The 17,313-nt window shown below is 42.0% G+C and overlaps 1 protein-coding gene across 5 annotated transcripts in view; it reads left to right on the top strand.

Annotated features, from left to right (window-relative positions):
- NME7 (NME/NM23 family member 7) overlaps window positions 1–17,313 on the top strand; it is a 72,572-nt gene that overhangs the window by 9,362 nt on the left and 45,897 nt on the right. The window contains exons 1-7 of one of the 5 annotated variants that reach the window (XM_088668782.1): window positions 2,875–3,020; window positions 3,894–4,001; window positions 5,914–6,012; window positions 8,076–8,242; window positions 9,313–9,423; window positions 10,680–10,730; window positions 12,780–12,987. In XM_088668782.1, the coding sequence (XP_088524908.1) occupies window positions 8,082–8,242; window positions 9,313–9,423; window positions 10,680–10,730; window positions 12,780–12,987 (531 nt within the window). In that variant the 5' untranslated portion in view covers window positions 2,875–3,020; window positions 3,894–4,001; window positions 5,914–6,012; window positions 8,076–8,081. Of the gene's footprint in view, window positions 1–2,874; window positions 3,021–3,243; window positions 3,420–3,893; window positions 4,002–5,913; window positions 6,013–8,075; window positions 8,243–9,312; window positions 9,424–10,679; window positions 10,731–12,779; window positions 12,988–17,313 lie in introns of those variants that run through there. The other 4 variants (XM_035114429.3, XM_088668781.1, XM_035114427.3 and 1 more) reach the window with 4 other exon arrangements.

The following is a 17,313-nucleotide window of genomic DNA, read 5'->3' as shown; positions in this document are numbered from 1 at the left end:
AGTCCATTTTTAATGCAGAAAAGTGGACTATAAATAAGTAATAATTAAGGGAATTAAAATCTGCCAGAGAGAGGTTGCTTCAGGTGGTACTGCCATCTGAAGTATCTGTAAACAGAGCTTTTGTGGCCACTGGTATACTGCGTTGTAGAGTGTTCTGCTAAGGGAAATTCACCATTCCATTGTGATCTTTATGGATCCATTAAAAACGTCTTTTTTTATAAAATTCTACCAGACTTTTTGAGAAGCAGGATTGGCTCTGCTTTAACAGGAGATGAAATGCTGCCAGCATTTTGTGTACTTTGTATTACAGATGAATGTTTAATGATGTTTTATGATTACTTTATTGTAAGCTCCTTTGAGGATCTTTATGGCTCAAAAGCAATCTTAATCTAAATCACAATCTAAATATGATGATATTGAGCCAGTCAGTTTTCTTTTCCCATTTAAAGCAACATTTAAGCTGTAATCCTATACTCGTATACCTGGGCGTAAGCCCCATTAAACTTAGTGGAAGTTTCTTCTGAGTAAACCTGACCTTGATGTGTCAGACGTGGGAAAGGCTGTGCTTCCCAAGGAGCTGAAGCCCTGCTCTAAACCAGGATGTTTGGTTTTCTTTTCCACCTGCTTTATTTTCTTTACTCATGCAGCCTCTTTTATAGAAACAAGCAATTTACCATTAGCATATATTTAAATGAAGTGATATGCACAGTGGTTTTCCTGCTCCTCTGGGTGAGGCAGTGACCTTAAATACGAGTTGCTAAACAACCAAGTTTACTTACTTCTCTTTGCAGGAGGCATAAAGGATTATGCTTCTTATGTGCAATTGGTCATATATAGTGTAAATAAAATTGACACTAAAAAAACAAGATTAAACCAAGGTCAGGGTGAAGGTAAATAATGTGGCTAGGTAATTACTTTAGTGTTTCTCTATTGATATTTGATGTTCAGGGACATTTGAGGAGCTTGGCTTCTTCCTTTGTATTACTGAAGTTAATGATGATTTCTTCTCAAAAGTTTATGCCTTTCCTTGTCTTGGAAATGATTCCATAATGGGAAAACGACTCTGGCAATGCTGTCTACTTTACTTTACTTTCTGTAATTTGACTAATTATAATATTTACAAAGCCCTCTTTAACAAAAATATAGGGTACAGGTCTACTTTTTCAGGAAGCAGTAGCCTTCCTGGGATGGGAATATATAATGTAAAACATTTAAATCCTCAAATAGCACGTAGGTAGCATAAAAGAAATGGTGGTGGGGAGACCTTTGGCAGAATGACAGGTGAGTGATTGGCATCTGTGGAAATTGCCATTAGAATAGAGCGTTGACAAGGGCAACAAAAGCTCAGGTGGCTGCTATGCCTCAGCCTGAGTTGGATAAACAGCAGTAAGGACAAGGAAGAAGAATTTTCCATGCTCTTTCATGTAGGATTCTGCAGTCTGGGGTGACAATGATGACTTGTTGCCTCTTTAAGTACAGGCAAAGTATGGAAGCAGATTCTGAGCTGGGGAAAGCAGGCTGAGTCACAAAGGGGGTTGCAACTGTTTTCTTCTGCTTCACCGGGAAATGAATAGCACAGGACTGCTTCTTTAAATGCCATCAGCTCTTATGGAATGCTAGTGGTTTAAATGGCAGGTTTTGACTAATCTCCATTTATTGGTGGGGAGAAGGTCAAGGTTTGCAAATCAGGGTTGTTGGGAGTATTGCCACCTTGATTGCTGGGAATGGCTGGGCAGGGGAGTGCCAAGGATTTAAACAAAATAACCCGAATCTTACTGTATGGCTGGGAATGTTCTACAAGATGACATTCCTCACTGAGCAAATAGTGGTTTCTGGGACCTGGGCTGCAAGGCTGTGTGTGAGTGAGTCAGCGAAGAGGAGAGAGAGAGAGAGAGAGAGAGAGAGAGAGAGAGAGAGAGAGAGAGAGAGAGAGAGGAACGAAAGAATAATTGTACTTTGAACTTGGGCAGAGAGAGAAGAGAGAAAATAATTTATCTGTCATTAGCTAAACCAAGGTACACCCTTGAAAATGGCTGCATAAGAACATTAGAAGACACCTCCTCGATGAGAATGAGGTCCCATGTATAGTACAGTCTTCTGTTCTTACAGTAGCCAACCAAGGGTAAAGCCAACAACCAGGACATAAGCACAATAAGACTCTCCCATTCATGATCTCCAGCAACTGCTATCCAGGGACATATATAGTAGAATATAGCCATTATGACTGCTAGCCATTTGCAGCCTTTCCCCTGATTAATTTATGTAATCTTTTAAAGTCATCCAAGTTGGTGGACAGCATCACACCTTGTGGAAGCAAATCCCATTGTTTTAATGATGCACTGCATAAAGCAGTAAGAGCAAGAACTCCTTTGTGGCAGTCTGGTGCAAAATTAGGCTTGCTTTTATCGCCATTATAGCCTGTAAGAAAGCACACCCCAGCTTCTGCCAACCTAGCAGTTCAAAAGCATACCAGTGCAAGTAGATAAATAGTACCGCTGTGGTGGTAAGGTAAACAGCATTTCCGTGTGCTCTGGCACTTGTCATGGTCCTCCGTGCGCCAGTAGCAGTTTAGTCATGCTGGCCATATAACTCTGTCTGTGGGCAAACACCGGTTCCCTCGGCCTGCAGTGAGATGAGCGCTGCACCCCATAGTTGCCTTTGCCTGGACTTAACTGTCTGGAGATCCTTTACCTTTTTACCTTTTTTATATTACAAAGACCCCATAAGTCTCCAGGGGCCTCTCCCTCCAAAGGAAACTAAACTTTGGAGCTTCTTGCTGCTTGGGGAAGTGGGAAACACTTATGCCAAGTGCTCTGTTCTGAGACGCTTGAACCAGTCCCTTCCCTTGCTCCCATTCTTGTCTTTCTTTATCAGATCCAGTCTTTGTTCTTTGTGTGTGCCCCATATGCTGCATGCCCTCCTAACAAACAGCCATGTCACCATCAAGTGTACAGATCCCAGCACTACTGGCTTGAAAGATGTGTTGAAACAATGGCAATAATTCTCATTTGACTGCAGAGGTTGGTAGTGTTTACTTTCAGGGTTTGGTCAGGGAGAGTGTATTTCATCTCAAATTCCAGAGTAGGACTTCCTGAAAAAAAGTCAATACTGTAGTGCTGAAATATAGCTGAATGTAGATATGAAATCTGCCTGGGGCATATACACCGGATAGATTAAAAAGCATATTGGGAAAGCGGATTGGAGGGGCTGCTATTCGCAAGAGAAACCATGTGATCCATCTGCACATAAAAATCTCCCGATGTGCTTTTGCCCATTTTACCTACTGAGGCTGTCTTTTCTGCATAGTGCTATATTGTGCAGTGCAGTGTGGGCGAGGGTTGCTGCAGAAAAGTAGACGTGCCGTAATGTGACACATAATTTTCATGGCATTCCTGCCCATATTAAAGAGCATGGCCCAGGTAGGAACTTGATGGGAAAAGTGGGAAGGACTAAAGCTGGAATTGTGAGGCCTCTTCCCCTGGCAGATGTCTGTGGGTGAGGTGGTGTCACCTCAGTAAGAGTCATTTGCTTATGTTTAAAATAACTTAAGGCAGAATGTAATTGTAACAGTAGTCATACTTCGCATTTAGAAAACTCTTTTCAAGTATTCAAAGTTTTTATGTACTTTTATCTCTCAAGTAATTACTAGAATGGCCCTGCAAAGTCAACAGTAGTTGTAGTTTCCAAATTGCAGTCTCCTTATTGTACCATTTGGGAAACCTCAGCGTCTGAATGATGTGTTGCTCTGGCCTAACAATGTTGTTGCTATATGCTTTGCCTCAGATGTATTTGCTGGTCGATCAACCTTTCATTTGGATGAAGTGCATTTTTCTGAATTGTCTTTTATGAGATTATTACTAAATTCCTACATTCCTCTTTTCCCTTTCTTTCAGAGCCAGGATGAAAGATACGCTTTCATTGCAGAGTGGTATGATACAAATGCTTCACTTTTTCGACGCTATGAGCTTCTGTATTACCCAAAAGATGGATCAGTGGAGATGGTAAGACTTGTTACGCTGATGATGATGATGATGATTAGAATTTATATACCACCCTATACCCAGGGGTCTAAGGTATAAGACAACCTTGCAGATTGCATTGGTTGAGAGCAAAATAAGCTACCCTTGGCATTATTGGTTTGATCTTATGTGAAGCCAAAAACACAAGAATTGCTATTCTCTCTTAGCTGCTAAATTGTCCTAGAAGAACAAGAGCTTTTTTAGGGTCCCCTGATGATACCATAAAACATCTTGGTGGCGGTAGCGATAATAAGGTGAAGCTAGACAAACCTTGGAAACCATATATTGGCTTAATAGTTTAAATTCATATATCACCTTCTTTCCATCACTGAACTCAAGGCAGCATGCATGTAGTTCCCAGGTTGTCTCCTGTCCAGGCACTGACCAGATCCTGACCTGCTTAGCTTCAGTGAGGCAGTGGCGCCATGTTTCTTCAATTAAGAGAAACCCTGCCTTATATGAGCCAGTTCATGACAAAGCTTTCACCACCCCCATGGTAAATAGGTATACATACAAGAAGCCCAGGAAAGGCAGCAGAATCATAGGTTCAAGCCTCCATGGCTGGTGCTCAAAATAAGTCTTCCATGTACTCAGTGGATGAGTGAATATCAAGCAAGGCTGTTCAATTAGTCCTAGTTTGACAATAACCTTTGGCCTCTGCTTTAAGAGTAAAACTCCATTTTGTAAAGCTGAGAAGCAGCCATTTCTTGTTGGACATGTGTTAAAGTTTAATTTGCTGTGTTTAAATTCTGTTCTGATACACAGGATGTGGATTCTTCCCACCTGTGTACCCTCCTGTTTTTCATATTTTAAATGCTAGTGAGTATGTTACTGGGTATGGTATATAATGTCATTCATCACTTGCCCAGATCTAATTGGCTCAGAGATGTAAAGGTCTTGTTACCAAGACCTGATGGTTGTACAGAAGACAGAGATTGTGGCTGATCATGTGGAGTCCTACCCATGTGATTCAGAGAGTTACCTTTCTTTTGTGCTCTTATATTCTCTTCTGCATTCTGTTTCAGTGAAATTGCCAATTACTGCAATTGTTCCTGGTGTCAGAAGAAACAAGAAATAGTGTACTAATAATAGCAGAATCTAAATCAGGGAAAGAATGCCTGCACTTTATGCCAATAAAAATTATTTCTTTGGTTGGTAAGAGGGCATCTTAATTCTGGGTTATCAAAAACTCACTTTCCTCTTTGCAAACAGAAATTGGTTCAGTAATGCATCTACTTATATGGCCATCTTTCATTCCCTAAGGAATGCTTATCTTTAACAAGTTGCTAAAGAAGAAAGCAAGTGATAAAGGCAACTCATTGTAAGACATAATTGTCAGTCAGTTTATTACCTTATGTTAACCCCTCCCCCAAATGTCCTTCTTAGAATTCAATTTCAGATGCTTAATGGTTTGTAGACCATTAAGATCCGGGACCCATGCACATAGCCAACAGCTCCTGTAGACAAGCTAATGCTGAAACTCATTGGGAGTTGGGCTGCTTTGGGAGGAAGAAGTTGGGGTGGGGGTGGGGAGATAAAACTAATTAATATTAATAATAAATGGAAGCACCAACCATCTGAAAAAAGGAGACATTCCAGTGTGCCTGTAGAAACTCATTTTATGTGCCTAAATGGGTTCTTTGGTTCCAAGCCAGCCTAGTTAACTTGCTCTTGGTTATTAAAGAAAGCAACAGGGAGAGGAATAAATCTGCAAGCTGTATTTACCAAATCAGATGTTGATTTTGCTTTTGTTTACCCACTTTGCTCTGCACCTGCCTTTTTGTTTTAATCAGATTTATAAATAACTTGGGGTGTACAAAGCATATAAAAACCTCAGAGGAAGGGGAATTGTTTTGTTGTTTTTAATCTTCCAATTTGTCACACTTCTTGGTAGTGATTGAGAAGAAACTGGAGCATTTGCAGTAAATACCAGAAGCTCTGGCAAATATTATGGAACAGAGCCAGGAAGTAATTGGGATCCAGTATTTTGAAGGTACATTGGAGGAAACAATAACTTTATTATTTGACTGCAGTAGCAAGCCTACTATTGGATTTTGAATGCCAAATATGCTAGAGTAAAAATAAGTTTCGTGCTCAGTCCTGTTCAGACATTCTGTGTTGAAGCAGTTTGGTTCCCCTTTCTCTCATTCCAAGTGCCTTCAGTTTGGGATGGTTATTGAAAGTATTTGTTTATTTGGAGTTATCATCTTCAGTCAATTTGAGGAATATCCAAAAGTTTACTTTTGAAAGTGATAAATGGTAAGACAACTCAGTATATTCAGTTATTGTTGTAGTACTATATGCAACTGGATCTGCTATTATGTGTTGGAGGGTGATACTTCAATCTTGTGCACACTAACCTGAGTATAAGCTGTTTTGGACACAGTGGGCTTATTCACAGTGGACTTATTCATACCTTGTGTGTGATTATAAATGATGAGAATAAATGTGTACACATAGTAAAAATGTAAAGGCATGTATACAATGTGTCTTCCTTTCTGGCTTGGAAAAAGTGACTCTCTTTAAAGATAATTTTGTCCATATTTGCAAGTAATCAGATTTACATTTTTAATAAATATGTTCATCAATAGGAATTGTTTTTAGAAAAAGCTATGAACAGAATTTGTTTTGCCATTTTTTTTATAAAAAATGTATGGTTAAGACTGAAACCCCATAAACATTTACTTGAGAGGTGGCACTGTGGGTTAAACCACAGAGCCTAGGGCTTGCCAATCAGAAGGTTGGTGGTTCGAATCCCCGTGACGGGGTGAGCTCCCGTTGCTCGGTCCCAGTTCCTGCCCACCTAGCCGTTTGAAAGCATGTCAAAGTGCAAGTAGATAAATAGGTACTGCTATGGCAGGAAGGTAAATGGCGTTTCCATGTGCTGCTCTGGTTCACCAGAAGCGACTTTGTCATGCTGGCCACATGACCTGTAAGCTGTACACCGTCTCCCTCGGCCAATAACGCAAGATGAGCTCTGCAACCCCAGGGGTCCCTTTACCTTTACCTTTTAAGTCCCATTAAGTTAAGATTACCAGTTTTTTTTCCAAGGAATCCAGGGACACTTTTCAACTTCCTACTGAATAGATGGATTTTGTCAGGGGACTGATTTTTAAATCCGAGGACTGTCCCTGGGAAACGGGGACATCTGGTAACCTTACATTAAGTTCAACTGGGCTTACTTCCAAGTACACATGTATATGACTGCACTGTGAAGCAGATGATTTAGTTCAGCTCATGATACCTCTATTTCTTCTGTGCCCCAAACCATTTGGTATAGGTGCATTAGAGAAAGGATCTCTATAAATGCAGATTGTGAAGTATGAAGTATTGTAGAATCCAGTACTTCAGAATCTTGTTCTTTAATTATTATTTTATGTATCCCTCTTACTTTCCAAGGAACTCAAGGTAGCTACCAAGTCAGAATACAAAAAATAACATCAAAATCTAAAAGAACTCCCAGTTTAAATCCCATAATAAAAACTAAAAACCTAGAAAGCCCAATAAGTCTGGCACAGCCAAACACCAGGACTCCACCCAAAAAAAACCAGCCATCAGCTAAATAACTTTTTGAAGAGCTATGTCTTTTCCAGCCATGACCTTAGCCCCAGTTCCCTTCCTATTGAAAGAATATAATTTTGGGGCCTGACACATTTTGCTAAGCATTCTGCAGGATAGGTGTCATCCTAGAGTACGTCCTATCACTGGTTTCCATCAGCCTTGCCTTCTGAAGTTGAAGAATCTGCAGCAGTGCCTCAGATGAAGTTTGGAGCATTCAGAAAGAAATGTATGGAAGGAAGTGGCTCTTAAGGTACCCAAGTCCCAGGCTGCTTAGCGCTTTAAAGCCCTAACCCCAAGCAACTTGAATCGAGCACAGAAGCAAACTCGTAGCTGGTGCTAGTTTTGAAAAATTGGCATGGGCACATAACAGTAGTCAAAGTAACTTTTAAAAAACAGTATCTGTTTCTCTTTGTGCATGATCTTTTTCTTCTTCTTTTTAAAAGAAAAGGTATTTTATACCTGCATGTAGATTATTCAGTCTCTTTACCTTACCAGTATGACATGAAGAACCGCTGCCGATTCCTAAATCGCATCAAATATGAAGATCTGCAGTTTAAAGATTTGTTTGTCGGCAACAAAATTACTATCTACTCACGCCACCTCAATTTGGTTGACTATGGGGATCAATATACTTCCCGCATGTTGGGCAGTCGCAAAGAAAGGTGAGAGGATATATTCTTTGAACCTCTTATTTTCTACCTTATTAACTTGAGGCTATTGAGATGTCTGTGCTCCTTCATTCTCTTGCTGGCCAGGGTGCCTGGACCAGCTGGTAGCCTCCAAAAGAGAAAGGGCAAAGAGAGAGCCTTGCTACAGTGATTGCTTATTAGTTAGGGAAGCATCCTCATTTCCTCTCCCCTCTCTGTGCATCACAATAGCGCACAGCCCTCTATGAGTTTATTGTCCAAATGTCACAATAGTTAAAGCACAACACCCACTCCTCAGCAAACTCTTCCTCTCGGCCCCCTAAGGAGAAAGAGAGTGACGTGCACCCCCTAAATTCTGGTTCTATTTCAGTTACCCTTCAATCTCTGGGAAAAGAATAAGAACCTTAAGTGCCAGCACTCAAGTGAGATAGCAAGATACTCCCTGGATGATGATGATGAATTTGTTAATCATCTTCTATACAATCTTCTCAAGGCTATAAACAATAAAAAATATTACGTTAGAGGGTTGTCAAAAGCCAATATCTCCCTCAGCTAAGTGACCCTCCAGCCCACAGTGTGAGAAAGAATATGAATGATGAACATTACTGTGATGTTGTCATAACCCACTTTGTCTCGGGCTTTCCCCCACAATACTGTACAGTATAGACAAAATACCTCTCTGCAGCCTCCTCTCTATTCAATATGGGAATAATAGAACTGTGCTACAAAAGAGCAGGAGACAGGGGGACCCTCATTTTCCTGGTGTGAGACACCATTATTACTGCCCCCCAATATGCCAATCTAACAGACCTCCAGAGGGCAAGGCAGAAAGGGCAGCCATCACCCAAGTGCACATCCTGTTGCCACCATTCTCCCCTCCCCATGCAACTTTTTGTCATATGTGCCACTTGTAATGGTCAGATCTTTGATCCAAAACCTTCAGTTGGTTATATGAAGGATAAAAATGAATATAAGAGACATAAAAACATATTTTTGAAATGGTATTTTATAGTTGGAGATTTACTTAAGCTCGTATTTTGATGACTTATTTTGACTTTATTGGTTTATTTCCCTTCCCTCTCTAGAACCTTGGCTTTATTGAAACCTGATGTAGCACTCAAACTTGGAGATGTCATTGATATGATTATTAGAGCTGGTTTTACAATAACTAAAGCCAAAATGACGAGAGTTTCAAGGTGAGGTTTTAACAATTTGAGATTTTCAAAAATCAGTTAAATACATTTGACACTTTTAAATCCCCTTTACTGGTTCACAAGGAAAAACCATGATCCTAGGGAGAAACTATTGCTTACCTTGAATGGGTGACTGTTGCCAACCTATATCTCCCCATGTTACCTGGTCATGTTCCATTAAAGCAGATCTGTGAATCCATCATGCTCAGCATTTTTATGCTCTGTCCATCCCCTCCACAAACAGCAGCCAGTGTATCAGAGGGGAGAGGAGAAAGGCTGAGCACCATTAAGTGATATCACCCACATGCTGTAACTGAATACTAGAGGGAGATGCAGGGAGGAGATCCATGGGATGGCGGCAGCCATGCATTTAAAATACTGTATCCCTTTGGGTCCTAGCCATAATCCGGACAGATGTGGTGAAGTAGATGTGGTCCAGAGAGATGTGGTGCAGCACACTGTATGCTGCTGCATATGTATATCTTGTCATATGGGACGCAGGTGGTGCTGTGATCTAAACCACTGAGCCTCTTGGGCTTGCCGATCAGAAGGTTGGTGGCTCGAATCCCCACAACGGGGTGAGCTCCCATTGCTCTATCCCAGCTCCTGCCAACCTAGCAGTTTGAAAGCACACCAGTGCAAGTAGATAAATAGGTAAGGTAAGCGGCGGCAAGGTAAACGGTGTTTCCATGCACTCTAGTTTCCATCGCAGTGTTCCGTTGCGCCAGAAGCAGTTTAGTCATGCTGGCCCATGACCCGGAAAGCTGTCTGTGGACAAACGGCGGCCTGAAAGTGAGATGAGCGCCACAACCCCATTGTCGCCTTTGATTGGACTTAACTGCCCAGGGGTCCTTTACCTATCTTATCAGGATTCATGCCCCAAACGACCCGGGGCATGCCTGCTCTGTTGGAAGCAGAGTAGATAGCTCCAAAACAATGCCTGCTTAAAAAACAACAACCATCAGACTCAGTAAAAGGTTTTCTAATGCAAAAATAAGCTTGGCGGTACAATTCCAGATCCCTGGTGGAGTGTTCAAAGACCCCTGAGTGAAAGCCTGGACTGCTGCTTCCAGCTTGTGGAGGCAGTACTCAGCCTGACTTGGGATATAGCAGCTTCCTTTGATCCTGTGAGGGTTCAGAGAAACCTGATGGCACAAGCAGAACTCTGCTTGTGGTTCTGTGGGTGAAGCCATTGCTGATTATTAATTGTTTTTCACAGAAGCATTAATGATGCATGTTTTTAAACAAATCTTTTGTAGAGGAGAAGCAATGGATTTCTACGCAGATCACCTAGCTAAGCCTTATTACAAGTAAGTTTCAGTTTGCAGCATGTTTTGACTTGTGCAATGTGCCCAGTGAAATATGAACAATATGAAATTGACGTTGATTTTTGCTTGATCTTTAGATTTAGATTTATACCAATAAATTGTGGGTAGTATTTTTAGAGGTATATGGGACTGTGGAGGCTTGCAGGGTTGGCTTACCTCCTGGTTTCTCCCCACAATCCTGAAACTGAGCAGGAGCAGCAGCTGCCATATACTGACTCATGGCCAATGACAGCAATTATAACACCTTACCTTGCTTATTTAAATTGCAAAGCCTTAAATAGTTTGGAATCAGATTATTTGAAGGATAACGTAAGAATCTAGTTTCAAATGGCTTGCAGGTATGCTGCTAACACCCATCAAATCGGCAAATACCAGAGACAGGACCTTGTTTAGTAGTGACCCCTCATCTATGGAAGTCTCTCCCAAAAGAGAGACCTATAGCATCATTCATTTAAAAAATGTGTTTCATTCTCAATAATGCATTTTATTGAGGTGTTGACTGCTGTTTTTCAAACTCTTGCTGTTTTTAGTTTGGAATGGCATGGTTTTGTTTGTGTATTAACATTTTCATTGTGTTTTTAAATAATTTCATAAACCTCCTTAAGAAGGATTTGCCCTGAAATGCCTCATGTATATTTCTAAAATATAAATAAATTATTCGGCAGTTGATGCTTTTTCCTCAGCTCAGTGATAGAGCGAATGCTTTTGCAATGCTGTGCAGCATGTGTGTGTGTGTGTGCGTGTGTGTGCGTGTTTTGTTAATGGGAGCCACTTTTTATTTTTAATATTTATATTTTATTAAGGTGATTTCAGTTAAAAGAAATAAAGAGATACAGCAAAAGAAGAAGGAAAAGTGAGAGGGAGAAAAACAACAACAAAGATACATATAAAAGCAAAAATATGAAAAAAGTAATATACGATATTCCCATACATTCTTGTGATTGAACCCAGTTACCCATGTTTGAGCAATAACAATGAGTGGAGATTGACAGAGGGAGAGGCTTACCACGCAGCCCAGATAGATTTGGCAAGCCTTATTTGTCCTACAGGCTGCCAGTTCATGAAGAACTAGGAGCCTGGCACTTATGCAACTACTTAATTTGAAATAAAACAATGATAGGATAAGAACTTGGGTATTTAAGGGAGTCTGCTTTCAGCTCCAGTGCAGACTCTCTTAAAATATTAGACTGAAATTATTCCAGATGTTGTTGCCTGAAGGTACTAGAACAAGCAAACTAGACCTTTTTGGGAACTCATGTGAAATTGTGGTTTTGTGGCAGCTTTGTGTTTAGAAAATGACTAATTATATGCTGCATTACATCCAACACTGTGCAGATAGTTCCACTAATACAACAGGACCCCTTCCATTCTAATAATAATAATAATAATAATAATAATAATAATAATAATAATAAATAATTATTTATACCCTGGCCATCTGGCTGGGTTTCCCCAGCCACTCTGGGTGGCTTCCAACAAAGATTAAAAATTCATTAAAATGTCACACATTAAAAGCTTCCCTAAACAGGGCTGCCTTCAGATGTCTTCTAAATGTCAGGTAGTTGTTTATTTCTTTGATATCTGATGGGAGGGTGTTCTACAGAGCGGGTGCCACTACCAAGAAGGCCCTCTGCTTGGTTCCCTGTAACTTTGCTTCTTGCAGTTAGGGAACCGCCAGAAGGCCCTCGGCGCTGGACCTCAGTGTCTGGGCAAAATGATGGGGGGTTGAGACGCTCCTTCAGGTATACTGGACCGAGGCCGTTTAGGGCTTTAAAGGTCAGCACCAACACTTTGAATTGTGCTTGGGAATGCCCCCTACATGCGCCCCCCCCAGCTCCTCCAGAGGGTTCCCCGGAGGGTTGAAAAGAGAAATAGGAGGAAGTTCCATTGCTCAAGGAGAGGTCTGTGAGCAGGACAGCAGTGTTGCATACCAACCTTGGGGCTGTTGGTTTGCTTTCATTTAGGGCAGCTGAATCCCGTTTGAACGTCCTGTTCAATGTGAATGCTAACTGCTCTCTTTTCTGCTTGCAGTGAGCTTCTTGAATTTATGACAAGCGGCCCCGTTGTTGCCATGGAGATCTTGGGAGATGATGCTATAAGCCGATGGAAGGATTTACTAGGACCTGCAAATTCTTCTGTGGCCCGTACTGATGCCCCAAATAGCGTTAGGGCATGTTTTGGAACCGATGGCATAAGAAATGTGGCTCATGGTCCAGATTCTTTTGCTTCTGCTGCTAGAGTAAGCCCCCCCCCCAAAAAAAACTTTCTGCATCTGGATGACTGGGCTTTTACTGGCATATATATTATGAGTTTGGCTACTTCCAATGTTTGTGGTCTGAACTTGGTTTAGCTACATGACACATAGTAGTTACTGTATATGGCTTAGCGCATCAGAAAGAAAGAAAATACTCACCCCTGCCTTTTCTCCCCTTACCATGCAGAGGGAAAGGGGACCCTTTCTCAAAACTCTTCTAGAGAACCTGTGCTTCACAATCTCTACAGAAAATTTTAAAGAAATGTTAGGAAAGGAAAAGGCTTCCTTCCCCACTGCCTGCCTTTATGCTGGAAAGAGGCAGGGGCGGACTTTGGTAATATGGCGCCTTGAGCAAGGATGACCCCCCCTTATTTTCATGCCCCCCTCCATCTCACCTTCTGTTCTGCGCATACTCTGAAGTGCACTATGTCATAGTTGCGGCATAGTTGTGCCCCTCGGCTTGGTACCCTCTGCAGAAGAACCCCCCACCCCACCCTAAATCCAGCATTGATGCGCTGGCTGCCATGTACCTTAAATTTATGAGGTGACCGGAGCTTTTTTGTTGCTGTTTAAAAGGAGATTGTGTTGCTTTGCGCCTGTCCCCTTCACTTCCCAGAAGGGCTACAGGAAGGAAATGCAGCACGATACTGTATTGTTCTGAGATTACTCTAGGAAGTGTGTGTGATGTTTTGCTAGAGAGTGGCCATAGAGCAGGCATGTCCAAAGTCCGTTTCAGGGTCCTAGCAGTTGGTCCTTTACCTCTCTCGCCCTGATCTGGCCACAGTGATCCATGCGACGGTCACCTCCAGGCTTGATTATTGTAACTCGCTCTACGCGGGGCTGCCCTTGAAGCTGACCCAGAAACTCCAGCGGGTGCAGAATGCCGCGGCAAGGCTCCTTACGGGGTCCCGGCCATGGGATCACATTCATCCAGTGCTTTATCAGCTGCACTGGCTCCCAGTGGAGTACAGGATCAGGTTTAAGGTGCTGGTTTTGACTTTTAAAAGCCCTATGCGGCTTGGGACCCTTGTACCTACGGGACCGCCTCTCTTGGTATGCCCCACGGAGGACCTTAAGGTCCACAAACAACAATATTATGGAGATCCCGAGCCATAAGGTGGCTAGATTGGCCTCTACTAGGGCCAGGGCCTTTTCAGTATTGGCCCCAACTTGGTGGAACGCTCTTTCACAGGAGACCAGGGCCCTGCGGGATTTGTCATCTTTCCACAGGGCCTGCAAGACAGAGCTGTTCCGCCTGGCCTTTGGGCTGGACTTAGTCTGACCCCTGTGTTTTTCCTCCCTCATGGTTTGGATTTATGGACTACTGAAAATGAGGCTGCATTTTAAATTTTAATATTGTATTTTAATCTGTATTTTAATTAATTGCTTTTTATGTTTTATTGTAATTTTATTGGTGTTAGCCACCCTGAGCCTGGTTTTGACTGGGGAGGGCGGGGTATAAATAAATAAAAAATATTATTATTATTATTATTATTATTATTATTATTATTATTACTAATCTGGCGTGCCGGCCAATCTAACCCGGTCCCCTTGGCAGTTTACTTTGGGGTAAAATTGTAAATAAAAAAAGCTCAACAACTTAAATCATTGAAAAAGGTCAACAACTTTAGTCAGCCCTCACACATGTTCACTTCATCAAATCTGGCCATCAAAGTTTGGACACCCCTGCCATAGAGGAAGTTGTGCTGTGAGTGGTGAAATCGCCTTCTTTTAAAGAAAATCAGAACAGCCATCAGTCAACTCATAAAGCTAAGCTGAGTGGCAGCCCCTCTTTCCTCCCCTCTCCAAACCCCAGGCTATTTCGGAGCCTCCTCATTGGTGCAGCATCCCAGACCAGCATCCCTTGTCTGACCCTGACCCTGCTTAAATTAAACAGGTGGTAATATTGGAGCTTGGTCCCCCCCCCCATCTTGTGAGAGTCAAAGCTGCATGTCGATAACACTAAGGAACAGCTCAGAGTTTTAATGACCTTTTGTTGCGGTGGATTACGAAGCCCATCCAAAAGTTCTGGAGGCTCTGCTGGAACTGCGGCTTGACTAAAGGCCAGGCTTCTATATATATCTTTATAAGCCATAAGAAAACAGAAGGGACAAAATAGCACTTTTGCGCTTTGCTCTTCAATACCTGTTTTGCTTTCCATGGAAACACGTTTCTTACGGCTGTCAGGAGTAGCTAAGAATAGTGTTGCGGACAGCGCCTTAATTACTCACTTATTTTTTCTCTGTGGAATAGCAATTGCTTAGGAACTCTGATATTTTTCTGCCTCCCTTTAGTTCTTCGTTAAAACAGTTATTTTAATGTAGGATGCTGGACAAATAGAAGAATCAACATTTTTATTTGTCATATTACATACATATTCATAGCACTATAAAATGCATGTGACCAAGGAACTACAATGTGTGAAGGCAAAAGAAATCTGGCGTAGTCCTTGGCACTTGGCTGTATCTCCCCCCACCCCAGCAACTGTTCAAGAAGAAACTTCTTTTCCTTGCTTCCAGTCTTTACTCCTCATTTTTGTTACCTTCTTCCCTCCACTAACTTCTCCTTATTTTGTTGGGCTCAGCAGAGGGAGGGGAGTGGCTATAGGTTCAGGTTCCTTAGTAACCCAGGCCCACAGCCCTAGAGATGACTGCACTGCTAGGCAACTGGCATTGTTTGTGCTCTTGCTGGTGTAGCGAAACATCTGGCAGTCACACACCTGGTCTTTGTAAGCCTGATGCTGTGGAACTCGTAGCTGTCCACTGGACAGACCAGTTGGGCAGAAATGTGAGGCCTCTGGAGCTGGAGTAGCATATATAGACTCTGGAAAGTACACCAGTACATTACTTTGGGTTATTTAGTGGAGACATGAACGGTAAAACAAAAGTATATAGGTCTGAAAGAGAAGGGAAACTTTGAGAGGAAGGAAGAAAGTTTAATATCTTGGACCATGCATTTAAAATGTGAGTGTGCTCCTTGTAACACCTGATTCTCATACCAAGATCCTCACACGGACTATTATTGCACTTAGTTTGAGTCTCTGCTCCACCTCATGTGTGCCTTATTAAGCTACCCTGAAGTCAACTGTCTTTTGCTGATTTAAGCACCTACAATTTGTTAGCAACTATGCAAAACAAGCCTCCATAGCTTATGAAATTGGTAAGCTGTGAACTACTGTACATTGCAGCTCTATGCTCATGTGCTCTGGAGGAAGAGAAGATGCTACCAGTGCCACCCCACTCAGAGGTTGAGCTGGAGAGAGAGACTTGAACCCTAAAGAACAACAGTGCTAGCAATTCACATTAGCAACATTTTAACAGGCATTTCCCAAAAAGTAAAAAAAAAATAGGGACATTTTAGATCAGAGAATAGGGACCGTCAGTAGCCAATGGGGTCTTGCGGAGCATACTGGGAAGCCAGCTAGCTCAGTTGGTTAGCTGGTGCTGGTAACGCCAGGATTGCAGGTTCGATCCCCATATGGGTCTCCTGCATTGCAGAGGCTTGGACTAGAACTAGATGACCCTTGGGTACCTTCCAACTCTACAGTTCATTGATTCATTGGTGTGTCGATGTTTCTTTGTCCTGGAATGCTGCGGGGATAATTGAATATAGGCTGAGAAAGAACAAAATGGTCATAAATTGAGCTATTTTAAAATGCATTTGCCTTGGAGGGATTACAGCTGTGCTTTTAAAAATATAGTTAATTTTTCACTCTTGAACTAAATATTTTGTTGCACAGTTCTCTTAGAAGTGCCTACAAATTCTAAAACCCCAGTGTTTTTGTTTCACTTCATAATTATTGGAGTGACGCACAGTAGTTGGGATTGTGTATTGATTGAGCAGGTAGCACAAACTGTTATGCAGCCTTGTACCAGTTACCAAGGAAACCCGTAGGATGCAGCAACTGTAAACTCCTCTGGGAAGAAAGAAATACGGTAGCTGTTAAAGTCAACCTGGACTAAATCATTTGCCCTGCATACAAATGAAGGGGCCACCTGTTAGAATTTGTTGTAGTTAAAGGTTGCTTTGTTCCTTCCCAACCAATAGTAGGTCGCATTTACAGTTTGGCACCTGCTGAGTTATCCAGGACAGTATCTCTTTTGGCATGTGAGACATACCGCTTCTAGGGTTTGCTTCTGCTTTTTGTGAGTTTTGTAACCATGGGTGTGAGGGTTTCCATTCCCGGGGATGGAGAGACTCCAGCACTCAACCCTGCAAGACGGCCAGAAACATCTCACCATGGGTTGGTCTCTGTGCTGTTGACTTTTTCTTCCTCCCTTCAAGCCGTGTCTCTCCCACCTGTGGAGATGG

Source organism: Zootoca vivipara, chromosome 4, assembly GCF_965207765.1.
Source record: "Zootoca vivipara chromosome 4, rZooViv2.hap1.1, whole genome shotgun sequence".
Classification (NCBI taxonomy): domain Eukaryota; kingdom Metazoa; phylum Chordata; class Lepidosauria; order Squamata; family Lacertidae; genus Zootoca; species Zootoca vivipara.
This window is presented reverse-complemented; position numbering and strand designations above follow the sequence as displayed.